Genomic DNA, 17,046 nt, shown 5'->3' on the forward strand with positions numbered 1-17,046 from the left:
TCTTTAAATGGAGTGAATTAAACCAGAACATAAATTGCATTGTAATTACTTCAGCCATTCTCTTCTCTAACACATCTTCCCTATGGCAAGTTTCTTTCTTATGTGAAAATGGAACAAAACTGTTGTTATGGAAACAGAATTTGGAGAGGCTGGAACTTGGCATAATATGCCAGATATTGGTTTGGTCCTGAATGGACTCTATATTTTATGCAAATTTCAGAATATTCATTTCTGTATTCTTCCTGGGAGGGATTAAGACAGACTAAAATATTGACAGCAACTGTGTCGATTACCTCCCTTAATATGTCCTGATTAATAATAAATGTTTTAAATACAGTTACAGAAGGGAATTGGGAGGAAAATGCAGAGTGTCGTCATTTGTGTTGTTTGCTTATTTTTTCTTTTAGCTCCTACGGAAGCGGCACATTGGAAATGATATTGTCACAATTGTTTTCCAAGAGCCGGGAGCACAGCCGTTCAGCCCCAAAAACATCCGCTCTCACTTCCAGCACGTGTTCGTCATCGTGCGTGTCCACAACCCCTGCAGTGACGGGGTCTGTTACAGGTACTGGCACCGCGGCTGTGGCTGCATGGGTGTTGGGTGGCGCTTGCACCGAGGGCCCCCTCCAGCTCCGCTTTCTCAAGTGGCAGTGGGAAGTCCATTAATACTTACCTTTGTCTTTAAACTGTGCGTGTAGATGGCTGAAGTCACACGACGATGTCACCTGACGGTGTTGACATTGCCCAGACACGTTGGCTAGACACCTGCTGTTTCCATTTGTACCTGTTCCTTAGGTGGTGTCCTTCATCCATACCATCTGGTCACCAACTGATTACTTATACTGCTAATTATACTTTGCTTTTGGTGTGGCAAGAGCAGAGAATGATGATCATAAGTAGAAAAGTTTTAATTATTATTATTTAAAAAGCTCAAACCATTGCTCAGGACCGATTTGATTCATGCTAACATTTCTTACTGCCATCTTGGAGGCATTTCTCAGCCTTAGTAAGCCCGTGATGGAATTGTTCCCATGCTCCTTGTTGACCTGGTCTCATGAGTATCAGAATTCAGGCGTCTCTGCAAGAGGCCTTTGGGTGTTGACAAGGATAAGAACCTGAATTGCTGGGTTGATGTGGGCAGAGTACCAAGAAGATGTAGAAGGCTGTTCTGGCATTAACAAGATATTTCTAATATGAATCTGTCCTTTTAAAGTATGGATTTTTATCCTGTCTTCCCATCCCTAAAATTTGGAAGATTAGGCTTTGTTAATTTTGGATATTTGTTTTTGAATTAATACAGCCACCTACCCAGAAGCTGGCCCACGCAGACTGATAACTGGTTTGTTGTGAGCTCCACACCCGTCTAATTCTAGGTGTCAGTGCGGGTTAATTGCAGAAGTTGAGCGAGTTTCTAGGCATGAAACAAATAAAGGTTCCTGCGGACTCCTGCAAGCCGCCACCTTCCCTGCACACGTCCCATGTACGTGTTGGCCTATGGTGATAAGCCCAGCACAATGCTCGGCGCTCGATGTGGGGTACCTCATTTAATTTTGAAAACCCATGCCTTGGGTACTGTTTTTTAAAAATCCCCATTTTCAGATGAGGGAGTTTAAGCAGTGGGACTAGGTAGTTAGACTGTAATGCACTAAGTCTTATTCCACAGCGGGGCCCTTCACTGCTCTGCTGTGCTGACTCGCTCCCAGGCCCTGTGAAGCGTGGGTCCTTGCTGCCCTGGCTGCTAACACAAAGGCTTTTCCAGAACTCTAGGCGAAGGGGTGGAAACTCCAACAAAAGAGGCCTAGATCTGCAGCCTTTTCCTGGGAAAATGGTCTCTGAAGGCTGCGTGTTTAGGTGTGCAGAACATTTGACTCTAACTGGGAGGGATATCTCTTCCCATTTAGAAAATACCCCCAAACAACTGAAACACTCCTCATGCTGATTCGTGCTGGGGATTTCATACAGCTTTGGTAGAGATCAAATCCCTTTTTTGATTGGTCACTACCACGTTTGGGAGTAGAAGGCTGTGCAGTTTGTTTTAGAGAGAGATTCTTCTTTAAAAGCCATTGTCTAAATAAAGTGCTGTTGCATAGAAATGTATAGCATAGAAATGCAAGCCATATGTTAATTTATATTTTTTAATGGCCATATTTTTAAGGTAACAAGAAATGGGTAAAATTAATTTTAGCAATATGTTTTGACCCAGGAATACATTTTACTTACCTGCTATATCCAAATTTTATTATTTCAACAGGTGATTTTGAAATTTTAAAAATTATTGGCCTTTTTAACTTATTTTTGGACTAAGACTCTGGAATCTGGAGTCTGTTTTAGACTTACAGCTCATCTAAGTAAGGATGCTTGATTTTCATTGGAAGTAATCTGTGTTGAGATTTCATAAAATTTGTAACTGGAAAAGTAGATTCGTATACCCAGATTTTCCAGACATCCTTTTTCAAAGCTTTCGAATAACTGAGTTGAATGTCACTTTTAAAAATATAATGTAACTTCCTACTCCTTGGTCACAGTAGCCACATTTCAAGTGCTCAGTAGCCTGCACATGGCCAGTGCAAGTCTAAACAGACGGATGGGGAAGAAAGTGTCTCCCAGCCCTGTTCACACTTAGCTAGATGATGAAGTGAGGTCTCTCTTACTCTTTTATATCCCACCTACAACCTCACCTTGAAAATCATGCTTTTTTGCTGCCTTTCTTATTTTTAAACTGTTGCCTGGAGAGCCCGTCTTCTTAACCCCACCATGCCATGTGATGCTGGACCCTTTGTGGGAGCACACTGGCCACCCTGGGTCATGCCACATGAGCTAGTCTGGGATTTCCTAGTTTTCAAGCTTGTTTGGGGACCCAGCACACTGCTTTGTAAACTGGGAATGTGGGTCCTCTGTAAACCCAAGAGAACATACCAGTTTGGAACATCATTAAAAGAAATCACAAGAAACTAAAGTAGTAATCTTCTGTTGTAAACTTTACATGTATTAATTGTTCTCAGTCCCTCTCAAACAGGGGTTGGCATGTTTCTTGGGGTGTGTGGTGACATCAGATGTTTAAAGTCTCAGAAGAGGGCAATTTTTTGTAGTTAATGCTTGGGAGAAAGCGTGTGAAGGGATTCATGTTCTCATGAAAATAAATGGTCATGAGATGCCTGGGTGGCTCAGTTGGTAAAGCAGCTGCCTCTTGATTCAGCTCAGGGCAAGATCTCAGAATCCTGGGATCAAGCCCTGTGTTGGGCTCACACTCAATGGAGAGTTTGCTTGGGATTTTCTCCCTCCCTCTCCCTCTGCTCCTCCCCTAGTTCAAGTGCATCCAAGTCCTTGCTCTCCTTCTCTAAAATAAGTAATCTTTAGGGGGAAAAAAAAAAAAGAAAACTCAGAAAGAAAAGAAATGTATTATGAAGCAGAATAAAAAGTTTGTATAAATTTTAAGATAAAACATGGGTCTTCCAAAGAATTTCTGTACATAAGAGTTTGTCTCATACTCCATCCACTCCCCAGACTACTAGGGATATGAATTTATGGGCCTCTTTTATTAGAGGTACTTTGGTAGAAAGTTTAGTGCTGCATTATTCATACTAAATTAGATTTAAATCTAATTTAACTCTATTTCTGAGTGATAGAGTGATTCAGATGCTTTTTATCATTGAAAATCTCTTGTTCCGAACTTTCCGCCCTATGAACATTCACATTTATTTATTGACATCTACTTGGTGCCTGTAATGAGGAAAGTGCAAAAGTTGTTTTCTCAAAAGAGCTTCTTGCTGTATTCAGGTAGGAAAGTGTAGGGTCAGTACAGGCTGAAATTATAAGGAACATTTAACTGAGAAAATGGGGTTTGGCGTGTGTTTTTAAGCACCAATGAATGAAATTCAGTGGGGAAAAGAGAAACAGTTCTAGGAGTGGCCAGCATTACATACAGAAGCATAGACACAGGAGGGGGTATAGAAGGTACAGTAAGAAGGCTGTTCTAGTAGTTGGGGTTACTGGGCGGTGGAGGCCCTTGGAATGCTAGGCTGTCTAGTAGCATAGTATAAATGGAGTTCTAAGGAAATTCACCCAGTGTCACCATGCAAGGTAATTTATATACAAAAAGGCAAATTTGGAGCTTATTGCTGTTGTTCATTGATTTTTTTGCCTGTTCTTTACAGTCCTTATCATATAGTATATGTGCTAGACACTATTCTAGGCCTTGGGCTGCCTCAGGTAAGCCAAGAGAGAAAAATCCCTGTGGTGGATATGGAGAAGAGGTCCTGAAATACTGCATGTTATCTCCCCAGGGATTGAAAAGTTTATAATAGGAAAAACTCACTATTTCAAACTAATTTCAGAGGCCAGTTAACTTTGAACAGTAGACATAGCCAAGAACTCAGAAATGAATCGCTAAGTCTGTACTATGCCCATACCTGTTAGGAGAGTCCTCTGGTCTCTTTATTTTGTTTGGTATCATCGTACTGAGCTTAATTGTCTGGTCCTGCTTGATAGAGCAGGTTAGAAGCAATAAATCAAAAAGATGAGGAACTGTTCAGTGGCAAGAATGCACCGAAAACATCAGTAAGTGATTACTAATAAGAGAGATGCAGGAAAATTATTCAGATCAGTGATACAAAGCTAATAAGCATAGCAGTCTGGGGTCATTTGGTTTGAGAACAAAGGAACAATTATACTTCATTCACCCCTGGGGCCTCACTTTGTAAAAACTCAGTGTAAAATGATTTTCAACATATTTTTAGCAACCAGTGAATTAGGAGATCCAGGCATTGATCTTCAGAGGTTACAGATAGCACAAAAAGAGACAAACATGTGTGTCATAAAGGAAGGGCACAACCTCACTTATGAATTGGTCTTGTTCCCTATGCCCCCAACATTGAACCTGAATCTGATCAAACCTCTGGAGAAGCCAATGTACAGGAAATACAAAAGACAGAAGAACATGCCCAGGCCAATTTCCTCAACACATAAATGTAAGAAATAAAACAGAACATAAGAAGTAGAGAGGAATGAACAGATTAAAAAAAACTAATATAAAATTAATTAAAACATGTGGGTCTAACATGGATTCATTTTAGATAAAAAGATTTAAAAATTTTTTTTAATTTAATTTTTTTTCAGTGTTCCAGAATTCATTGTTTATGCACCATACCCAGTGTTCCATGCAATACGTGGCCTCCATAAAATTTTAAAACATCTTCTGGAGCGCCTGGTGGCTCAGTGGGTTAAAGCCTCTGCCTTCAGCTCAGGTCATGATCCCAGGATCCTGGAATCGAGCCCCACATCGGGCTCTCTGCTTGGTGGAGAGCCTGCTTCTCCCTCTTTCTCTGCCTGCCTCTCTGCCTACGTGTGATCTCTGTCTGTCAAATAGATAAATCTTTTTTAAAAATGTTAAAACATCTTCAACAACTGAAAATTGGAAGATGGACTCACTATGAAATGAAAGAATTACTACAATTTTAAAACTAGTGTGGTAATAAGTGGTCATAATAATAACCTGAGTCTTCAAAACAAGTGTTAAATTGTGTTCAGTAACCATGTTTAGAGAGGTAGAAATGTATGTTTCTTCTCTGAGAAAGATTTCCATATTCAGAGGTTAAAATACAATAAGTGTTGAAAGGAGGTAGTATGATATAGTCCAAAAACCACTGGGAATCAGACCAGACTGTTAAACCTCTCAGATCCTAAATTTCCCTTTCTATGCAGTGGAAGGTTGCTTGACATCTACTTAAAAGCCCATAAGTAAAGTACCTAGTTGTAGGTAGGCAGTGTGCTGTATGCATAGTAAATGTGCACGCCCTTCTTTTCTGGAATAAAAGTAAATAAATATGCAGGCTTCAGCTCAGAGGAACAATTCAAAGTGGGTCAAGTGGTAGACATTTCTTTCAGAAAGTGTTCAAAGCCTAGTCGGCATCCCTGTTGTCCAGTGTTGCCAACCTTTTTTAAGACAAAAAGCGAAATATGTCACTCTCGGTGCTTCAGACCATTTGGGAAAAGCTCAGCCTCCCCAGTGTACAGCCTCCTGCATGAGGTCCTTCGGGCCCAGCCTTTCCACTCTTAGCCTCCACTGGGGCTTCTGCCGATTCTCCTCCACACCCCTACTCCCGGAGCTGCATGGAGCTCCTTATAGCTCCCAGAACCTACTGTGCCCTGGCCCTCTTCTCTGCACATGCTGCTCTCCAGGCAGAAAGGCCTCTTCTTACACACCCCACCCCTCCTTTAGCTGATGAATTCCTGCTTTTCTTTTCTTGGGGAGGGCTCCCCTGACCTCCCAGGACTAGGCAAATTGCCCTTCCTAAGTGTTTCCAGTAGAACCCCGCACCTCCCACAAGAGCACCCAAACCTCTGGATGTAGCCCCGTGAGACCTGGAGCTTCTGGAGGCCTAAGCCTGTGACAGCGGTGCCTGCCTTACAGCAGGTGCTCCGTGTGCATCAGTGAATGAGTACTAGTAGAGGCCAAGAGCCCCCCAGGGAGAGAGCAATGGGCACACATTTGTTTTGGGCTGATCCTTCTTGTCCTTGCCCCGGATCTGCTTTCTCAGAAAGCTCCCCAAGCTGACAATCTGATCCAGGCCCCAAGAAGGGGAAGCCTCCCCTACCGTTGCCGCCGAGTCCCCTTCCTTCTAAATTTGGGGTTGAAATTGTTTATTACCATTTCCATGGTGCTTCAGAAATTCAAGCATTGTCGTCTTCTCACTTTTTTTTTTTCCATTGGGACATCTGTTTGGATATCTCTGGAACATTCCCATGTATCAACTTGAAACTGGCTTTGGGTATCAAAATCTGCTACTTTATCCAAGGTCACTGATGCCATCAAATGCTACAAAGCCCAGCCTAATGGTGGTCTCTTCAGCTCTGTGACTTTTGTGGATGGTGCCTTGTGTAAGCATCTCAAGAGTGGGGTGTTCAAAAATGTTCCTTCAGAAGGAACAGCGTGATCTTGTCATAGAGCACACTGCTGGCCATCCAGAAGCTCAGATTCCAATCCTGGATCTCTGTAACGGGCTCTGGGCACATCATTTTACTTTTCAGAGTCTGTTTCCTGGATAAGTGGAAAAATTCGTACCAGTCATTCAAATGGAGGTTCATGTCAGTAAATCAGGATACTTTCCTAGTCCTTGAGTTGTACTCCCAAGACTTGGGGGGACAGAAGATGTTTTTGTGTTAAAATGAGCACAAATATTCCTCAGTAGAATGCAAAATCAAGATGACTTAAGAAGAAACTCAAGATTTTATTGGCAGAATTTGAGGAACACTGAATTCTCCATGTTCTCTTCTGGTGCTAACTTTCCATAATTGCTTCAGCCTCTGAGCGTCCGTCTGTTGGATAACTCTCCTGGTAGAATATCCAATCCTCAACCCTGCTGAGTACATCCGGAGTGGCTAGGATTATAAAGAATGTATAATTTCTTAGGAGATACAGTATTGCATATGAGGCTAACAGAAGTGTGTCTAAGCAGAAGCCCTTTGGAATCTGCTTTTAGAAATAGCAAGAACCATTTATAATTACTACATCTTTAAGGATCTATATATAGCAAACTGAAGTTCTAGAAAGCCTTCTTATAAGGCAAAAATATTCACTCTTCTGAACTTAAAGCAGGCATTATTATCAGGAGTTCAGAATGTGTGGTATCTAAATCAGTGTGCTTTTAACCTTGTAGAAAACCTTGAAGTTAGATTAACCCAGAACAAGACCTTTTGTTTGAAAAAAAGCATCCCTGGGCTGCTTCCTCCTCCTCTTCTGCAAGGGTTCTATTTCTAATGATGTGAAACTGATTTTAGCATCTGTATCGTTTACCTCCCTACCATGGTGAATCATTGGTAATTATATGTTGAGGCTTCGTTTTTTTCCCTCATAGTTCATTCTAGAGGCTTCTAATTATTGTTGCGTTTTCAATATATGTTTGTCTAAAGTTCTACCAGTTAATAAATAGATCTGTAGAAAGCCAGTGAGTTTAAGGGGCAAGTGGATAGATGATGCTCATCTTGGCACCTCTGGTAAGCATTTTCCTCTTGTATTTAAAAGAAAACCACAGCTGCTTCTTGAAAAAGAATAACAATTTGAAGTGAAATTAACAAGAAAAGGAATTGCCAATTTGAAAATGAGTGTTTCTGGGTCCTTATAGGATTCCTCTTTAGAAAAGTTAGCATATCTGGATTTTAGCATCTTTTGCTTGACTTTTTAAGAAAAAAAAAAAAAGATCAAATTAAAATTATACAGCTGTCAGCATTCAAGCCAGACAGCTCACAACAGACAAGAAAAATTGCCTTTCTAATACTGGTGTAATTAGGCTGTAATGCATATGGAGGTTTCTGTGAATTCTTATCTCCAGTTAGAAAATGGAGTGTTGCCTGCCACCTTTCTTCACCATGAAGCCAACTAGATAGTCTTTTTTTTTTTTTTAATAAAGTTTTGAAAACCAACAAATAGGCCATTCCATGGCATCTTCAGACAGAATAGGTAACTTATGACCTGGGTTTCCTGATTTTTATTTATTTATCCTGTTTTCATGACAAATAATCCTTTTTTGAAAAGCAAAGCTAAATATCTTAAGTCCTTTTTAAGCTGAGCAAAAATAGTAATGAAGTCAAGGTCTTCAATTTATTTTGAAAGATATACACTCTCTGATTCACTTTTCCCTTCTGGAAATTCAGAAAAATATTTTTGTATATCTTCTCTCATACTTAGTACAATTGCATAATAGACTCACTTTTAAATAATTAGGTAATTTGAAAAGAGGGACATTCAGTCTGTTAGACTCATCATTTCCAGCCCTCTCAAAGTCCACTGAGGTCCTAGAATGAGGTCTTAGAACATGACAGAAAACACACAACCTTTCTGTTTCTATTTAACTTTTGTTGTTACTGTTTTAGGAAAAACTTTGTTTTTTTCTTTTTTGAGATGAAAAATAATAGGCTATTACAGATGCTCATATGGTCCTTATCTTAGTCCCAGTTTTAACAGTATTATGTAGAAAAATGACTGGGTCAGGCTTTCTCAAATTAATCTTGCTTGGAGGAATAGGAAAAGGGAAATATTTCCTCACAAACAAGTTGTCAGAATCAAATACCAGATGTAGAGAATGTGGATCAAAGAATAACTCAGTTTAATACTATGATTTTTTTAAATTTTTTATTTTTTATAAACATATATTTTTATCCCCAGGGGTACAGGTCTGTGAATCGCCAGGTTTACACACTTCACAGCACTCACCATAGCACATACCCTCCCCGATGTCCATAACCCCACCCCCCTTCTCCCAACCCACCTCGCCCAAGCAACCCTTAGTTTCTTTTGTGAGATTAAGAGTCACTTATGGTTTGTCTCCCTCCCAATCCCATCTTATTTCATTTATTCTTCTCCTACGCCCTTAACCCCCCATGTTGTGTCACCACTTCCTCATATCAGGGAGTAATACTATGATTTTAAAGCACTATTGCTATTACTATAAAAACCATATCATTTTAATACTGCAATTTCAATTTTCATTTTAAAATTGTGCTTTTTGGTCTGGTTGCATAGGCCAACAACTAATATTTTAAATTACAAAAAAATTTTTTTTAATTTAATCCATAGCTTTCATGACATGCATCTTGGGATATTTTCATTATAGACTGTCTGCACATAGGCATCATAATCTAAAATGGAGACCACATTTGTGTTCTTAAGAAATCTATGCTTATTCTAAAAGGTTATGCTGATTATAGTAACCCATGCTTTGAAATAATCGTAGGTATTTAAAGGTAAAATATTACAGTACACATTTTTCCCTCATGGAGTTATGGTTGGTTTACTATCCATTAATGTAAGGATGCTTTTTGGGGTTTCTTGGACTAAAAAAAAAAAATCTATAAACAGAAATTTCTATTATTTCTTGTGAGACAGGTCTTTTTCTTTGAGAGTGTGTATTTTATTCTCGTGCTAGGAGACGGAACTCCTGACGCTCCACTCTTTTACCTTTGCTCTGTCTCGTAGTGTGGCTGTCACCAGGTCCAGAGACGTGCCTTCCTTTGGACCTCCCATCCCCAAAGGGGTCACTTTCCCTAAGTCAAATGTGTTCAGGGACTTCCTTTTGGCCAAAGTGATTAACGCAGAAAATGCTGCTCATAAATCAGAAAAGTTTCGGGCCATGGCCACTCGGACCCGCCAGGAATACCTGAAAGATCTGGCAGAGAAGAATGTCACCAACACCCCTATTGACCCATCTGGCAAGTTCCCATTCATCTCTCTGGCCTCCAAGAAGAAGGAGAAGTCTAAACCATATCCAGGAGCTGAGCTCAGTAGCATGGGGGCCATCGTGTGGGCCGTCCGAGCCAAGGACTACAACAAGGCCATGGAAATGGACTGCCTGTTAGGGGTGTCCAACGAGTTCATCGTTCTCATCGAGCAGGAAACCAAGAGTGTGGTTTTCAACTGTTCCTGCAGAGATGTGATAGGGTGGACCTCAACTGACACCAGCCTCAAAATCTTCTACGAGCGAGGAGAATGCGTTTCAGTGGAGAGTTTAATTAATAATGAGGACATTAAAGAGATCGTCAAAAGGTTGCAGGTGAGTATTTTCTTTCCACTTACCCACATTCCATTTCACTTTCCTGAAGCTTTCAGTACAGACCAGAAGCAAGTTCATGAAGCTGGTGCAATTTTATTAGCTCTTCCGGAAACTCCCTTGATGATGTGAAGCAACCCAGAGTTTCTGTCACTCGTTTTCCATCCTTTTCCAAAAGGAAAAGTAGAGCAAGTGGGAGAAGACACGCCGGCTGTGTGTGTGTGTGCTGGAAACCACTTGCACGTGACCTGATTCTACTACCCTGATGGCTGATGGGGTGGCCCTGCAGGTCTGCCTTGGCTGTCGAGGGACACTGTTCAGTTGAGCATCTGCTGCTCTGAATTTTCTAAGGGCGAAGTGAGTAGCAGAATACGGTCTCTGTTGGCTGCCAGCTCCCCGTGGGTTCTCTGTTAGAGGTTTCCTTGTAAGCTCAGCAAAGCCATTGAGTCTTTGGACACAACAAGTATGTTCTTTTTGGCCTGATGAATGGAGGTCAGCGAAGGGGAAGTAACTGGTCGCTCGTCAGCTGGCGTTACAGTATTCGGCAATGACCCCACAGGCGGTGTTTCTCCAGCACCCTGCCCAGCACTCAACACCCCATGGCGTTAAACTGTGCTCCCTTTTGTTTCCTTGTTCAGTTTGTATCCAAAGGTTGTGAATCGGTGGAGATGACTCTGCGGAGGAACGGGCTGGGGCAGCTTGGCTTCCACGTCAACTACGAGGGCATCGTGGCAGACGTGGAGCCCTACGGCTACGCCTGGCAGGCGGGGCTGAGGCAGGGCAGCCGGTTGGTAGAGATCTGCAAGGTGGCGGTGGCCACCCTGAGCCACGAGCAGATGATCGATCTCCTGAGAACATCTGTCACGGTGAAGGTTGTCATCATCCCCCCGCACGATGACTGCACCCCACGGAGGTAGGTCTGAGTTGGCAGCTGGGAACCAGGCCATCCAAGGCCAGGTTTGTGTGCCATAGAGAACATCTCCTACTGGGCGGGGAGAAGGGTGCTGTGCGGTGTCCCAGGTCACACACAGTGCTCAGAGTTCCATCCATGGAAAGCCTGACTCAGGACCTAGCTCCCTTTCGGTCTGTGGCAAGAGCAGCTGGAAAGAGTGACTGGGCTGGACCCTTCCCCAGATTTTACATCTGTGGGTTTATAAACTTTCCAGTACTACAGATAGAGCAGTCTAGTAACACGGTCTTAAGGATCTCGCGCCGGTAGCTATCTTAGCATGGAGTGCTTAATACTAGAAGACACTCAGCTGCCCAGACTGTCAGGCTTCATGACGCTCCTATTCATCTTCCTGTCCGAAATTCAGAGTGCCGTTTTGACCCCTGCTCTGTCATCCTGGAGCCCTGGACGTGACTTAGCACGCGTTCTCTTAACTGCGTCTGTGTATGTGTCGGGAATTGGCTTCAAATGAGCTGGCTGGTCCTGCTCGTGCTGCTTGGCAGTTGGGTCCCCAGCCCTTTGGCAGAGGGAAGCCTGGGAGCTCCCTGGCCCTCCCAGTTCCTGCCAAGCCAGCAACATGCTTGGAAACTTAATTTCTTGGTCTCTGGGGAGATTTCTTGGTGGAACAAATTTAATCAACTTTTTCTTTTCTCCTTTGGGCATGTCCATGCTATTTTTACTATTTTTTTCCAATCTGTTCATTCACTTTCAGCCCATTATTTCCTAAGAGTTTCTCTTAAGCTTTGGCAGTTAATTCTTAGGCCTTCTAAAGCCAAAACATCCTTCACCTGTTTGTTTTTTCCTCAAAATGTGACCTGTCCTACACCTGAGCTCTTGCAGATTCATGAACGGTGGATGGCAGAATGTGCAAACCGTTATATGGGTTATCTGTGACCTTTAAAAAGTCAGCAACAAGGACAGTTTACGTGCATGTCAGTCCTTTGGACCAACACTGTGGAACAGACTGTGCTCAAGGTAGTGTTTCTGAGCACTGCTTACGGCCTAGACAGCCCAGAGACTAGGTGGTCCCGTGTCACAACATGGTGAACTCCCTGTGTCTGATGGCTTCAAGACATGTTCCCTTTTGGATGACTGGATTTTTCTGGAAACCAAAATATGTATCTAGAGCTTTTTATTATTTCAGCTATTTGGAGGGGATGGGGGCTATATCCTGAAATTGTCTTACACACGACCCTGCCTCAGTTAGCCAGGTGTTTCCTGAAACACATCATCATTAATGTTAAACATTTTGCTGAACCGGGATTCAGGAATGACTCTGGTGACGGATCAGAGAGGTGGTTAGGTCCTTATAGCACTCTCTGGCTGCTCTGTGCTCCTTCTCTTGTCCTTCTGTCTTCTGTCCCTTGGTCTTTCCTTCACATTGTTTACTTGGTTGTTTCTAAGTAGGCAGCTATAAACTGGAGAAGAGAACCAAGCTTTGTAACTTGTCAACCTTAATTACACACAGTACAGAATTAAAGACGCTGGTCTATGGACTAATGGTCTAAGAATGAGTCTGTGGATGGTGTGGTGCCATCTTGTCTGCTCAGAGGCCTTTCCCCTGGCTTCATAGGCTCCCCAGTTTGTGTGGAAAGAGGGGACGGGATAGGCACACGTGAGTATGAATATGTGTGAATGGACAGGCAGCATGACTGACATTGAACTGTGCGCAGTTTCTACCGGAAAGGTGGTTTAGAAGGCCTGACTCTGGATAGATAGGCCTGCGGAGGAGGTGGTTTATCTACAGTGAATATACTAAGCCAGATATGTCTTCTGTGGAGTGCTGGTAAAAACAACTAACGTTTGCTGAGGATTTAATTCGCCAGGTTAGAAAAACACTTTTACGTGGATTAGCACTTTTAATCCTTATAACAACCTTATGAGGTAATAGTATTAATAGGATTCCTATTTAAAGGAAACCAAGACTCAGGTTAGTCACTTTCTAAGCTCATCTGGCAAATTTAGGTCTCACTTCAGAATCCAAGCTCTTAACTACTACTTAGTGGGCTTGGGGCACAAATCCTTTTTTTTTTTTTAAATATACCAGCATAAGCAGGGATCTGCTGGTACGTTGGCTTTCTTCTGAAGAACAGAACCTCGATTTGTAGCCTTTGCTGATGCCCATGTGCCAATACTGCTTCTGGGGTCGATTTCAAGCTCCCTGTGTGACAGTGCTGGACTCAGTTGGGATAGATGCTCCCAGCCTGCTCTTGCAAGCCGGGACAGGCTCCCGCACACCTCCGAATGAGCGAGCTGTGTTTATCTTTATTTTCCAGCACTGCTGCCGAGACACCCGTTGCTGCTCTCTGGGACAGTGGAGCCTGGCAGTGACGCAACAGAAAGGCGTTAAGAATCTGCCCCCATTAGGGCGGGGACTGAGAGGCTGGGATGCAGCATGGGTGCCCTGCACAGCCCCATGCCTGGGAGGCACACTCTGCCTTTCCCACAACGGTTTCCATCTGAAAAGCCCCAGTCACACCTTCTGGGCAGGTGTGAAATGGTGCCTTGGATGCCTTTTGGGGGACTGGAAACTCTCCTCTCTCCCTTTCCTCCTTTAAAAACAATTTCAAAGGAACATTGGAAGCATGAACACCTTGCTGTAATTTTCAACGAAATAAGATAATGCTCTTCTGTCATTTTTCTCTCCTCCACACTTCTCACTCCCACTGCTGTTTTCCTAACAGCTGATTACTCTGTTCTTTGACGAGTCACTCTCTTTGTCAGCTGCTCCTGCAGCTCCAGCACGAGGGAATGAGCCTCCTCCAGGCCCCCTGCCCCATAGTCCCTCAGTGACCTGCTTCCCGGGGGGCCAGGGTCCTGAGGGGTCACAGGACCCAGCATGCTGACTGGACATACATGCAGACACCATGTGTGTTCACATGGGAGAGTCCTTGATTTTGAAAAGGCAGGCTTTTTGAAGAACAGTTTAACAGCAGCATGGGGCTTCAATCATAAAAGTGAAATAGGGCTCTTTTCCCTGTTTTTAGGACATAAGCAGATCCTCTTACCTACTGCTTTCATGCTAAAGTTGTTTTTAAGAGACAGAAGGACAAGGGAAGTAAAATTCCTGAGCCCCTGCTAAGCATGGGGCATTAAAAATAAATAAATAAAGTCAAGTCATCCATTTCCATTAAAACGAGAAGAAGGAGGTGTGAAGAGATTCCGTCACTGCGCAGTGGTCTCAGCCATAGGCGAGAACGTGAACCTGCTGGAGGCCCTCCTGCAGCCTCCGTCAGGAAGTTTCCCGGGGAGGAAGATGTCCAGCATCAGGAGGGGCCCCTCACCCCCTGCCCAACCCTGACTCCAGAGTGCTGGAGTGCATGACCCGCGTGTATCTGTTGGTGCCTGCGACCTCTGAATCCTCAGGAACTGAGCTCTTGGCAAGATGAAAAACACCCCGCTAGCAATTACACTGACATGAAATCATGAGGTTCTGAGTGGTGGTGCGCAGGAGTGGTGGACCTTTCTTCTGTTGAGGGCCACGCCTACAGCCTCTGAAGAAAGCAATCAGGGACCATTCAGAGGAAGAGCTAAAAACAAACAGTTACATAAAAGGACCAAATTACTTTGTAAGTAGAACAGATGACAGAGTTTTGTCTTCATTTTAAAACACAAGTATTCAAAATGCAAAAGCATACTGCTTGGGAACCAGAAGGGCTGTGAGAGTTCATTGGTTCAGATCGCTCATCCTTTCAGGCAGAGAGCTTTGGTGCAAAGAAGTTAGGTGTTTTTTCCAAACCCAAATCACATGGCCTGTTAGGGTCCCAGCCGTCCTCAGACATCTGAGTTGGCTGCTTCCGGAGTCCAGTGTTGAGATGACCTATTGGGTGTGCTGTACAGTGGTTCCTCTTACCTGCATTCCTAGCGTTGAGAGGAAAAAGGAGAAAGCGATGAACCATCAGAACCTAAAGGAGGAAGACTAAGAAGGCTGAGAAAAGAGACTGGGGATAAGAAGTGGCTTTTCAACCAGCAGGGCTTCAGTGTGTGCCATGTGTCTCTTGGGCCTGAAATCCTGAAATCATAATTCCAGTGCCCATCGCTCCTCAGAGACTGTTGGGTTTTCCATTTTATCATCAACTATGCCAAATGAAGCAAGTAGTCCCTGGAAATGAAGAAGGCTGGGGACTTGGCATGGATGTAGCCTTTAGTTAGTGATGAAGGCCAGTGTCCATGTAGATTAATTATGCGAGTTCAGATCCTGGCTGGGCCATCTCGGGAAGATTCATCTCTCCAGGCCTCCATTTTCTCATCTAAGAAAGTGGGGATAACGATAGCACCTACTTCAGAGCCGTGGGGGCGCCATGAGATCTGCGCCTGGCCCGTCGGGGTTCACTGCTATTCAACACTGCGTTTTCTTAAATGACATAATAAAAATCCTTCTATGAATTTTCATGTGTCACTACAAACCAGCTCTTATCTTTGTTCTTCAGCGTACAGCCCACTTCCTGACTCCATGTATCATTCTTATGTTTTCCGAGCTAAGTCAGTGATGGGAAGCAGGTGGGTGGGCGGTCCCATCCCGGACGGCAGTGAGCCACGGCGAGTTAGCTCAAGTTTAAGATTGCGGACCTGCTGTTTCTCGTTCTCTGCGAATGAGCCTTCTCTCCCTGCTTAGACTTTCTCATACTGCATCCTGTTATCATCGACTGTGCAGGAGGTTTCTCACTACACGTTAGAGGTGGTGGAAACAAGATACAGACGAAGAAGACCAAGTCTTGGGGTACCGGGGTCTTTTAACCGGTTTTAGTATGAAATGTTATGTAGCTTAGAAGTCTGTTTCAAAGAGTTTTTGAACTAGAAGAGAGTCCAGCAATCACCAATTCCCAATCTTTCATTTCCCAAAGAAGCTAAGGCCCCAGCTCGTCCATTTCGGAATAGGTTACATTTGTTTCTGTTAAGAAGAGGCAGCCTGTGCCTGTAAGGTGCATGTAGAATGCTGGGGAGTTAAAACCCAGCAAGAGAATCTGTCAGTGTGCGGAAGGGGAGACATGGCCCACGGGAACATTTTTGAAAAGTTGGTGCCCAAAATACATGACAGCAATGTTCTGTACGTGTGCTGGTTGCCAGCACCCAACAGAAAGACAGAAGATACGTATACGTCTTTGCCGTGTAAGTGATACGATACATTGGATTTACAAGTTAAGACAGACCACTGTGGGGGGGAAGCAGAAGCTAGTCTTGATTTTGGCGTGGAGGGAAATTTTCTCAGGGATCACTGCAAGTTTTTATTACTGCCCCTTCTGCAAGCTGCAACATTCTTGCCTTATATTTATAGACCCAGAGCACAAGTTACTGTGTCATATGCCGGATTTGGTCAGAAATGGAAGACTTCAAACTGTACTACAGTGATAGCTCTATTAAGAACCAAAAAGGTAGCACACCTTTTTTATCAGAACGATCAGGATCAAAGCTAGAAATTACGTCCAAGCCTGAGGTGACAGTCCCTTCTATCAGAGGAAAAGTTTATTACATAAGAAGTCACGAGCTGCTGAAAGTCATGTTGGATGTGCCACAAAGCAGTGTTCTTCACACCGCAGGTTGTAACTCCAAAGTAGA

General features: G+C 43.3%; 1 protein-coding gene across 15 annotated transcripts in view; it reads left to right on the forward strand.

Annotated features, from left to right (window-relative positions):
• The window catches only part of SIPA1L1 (signal induced proliferation associated 1 like 1), a 368,863-nt gene that overhangs the window by 283,825 nt on the left and 67,992 nt on the right, over positions 1-17,046 (forward strand). For all 15 annotated transcript variants that reach the window (XM_044230270.1, XM_044230260.1, XM_044230258.1 and 12 more), the window contains 3 exons: positions 408-565; positions 9,971-10,544; positions 11,180-11,454. In XM_044230270.1, coding sequence (XP_044086205.1) covers positions 408-565; positions 9,971-10,544; positions 11,180-11,454 — 1,007 coding nt within the window. The remainder of the gene's footprint in view (positions 1-407; positions 566-9,970; positions 10,545-11,179; positions 11,455-17,046) is intronic.

This window comes from Neovison vison, chromosome 13, assembly GCF_020171115.1.
Source record: "Neovison vison isolate M4711 chromosome 13, ASM_NN_V1, whole genome shotgun sequence".
NCBI classification, from domain to species: Eukaryota; Metazoa; Chordata; class Mammalia; order Carnivora; family Mustelidae; genus Neogale; species Neogale vison.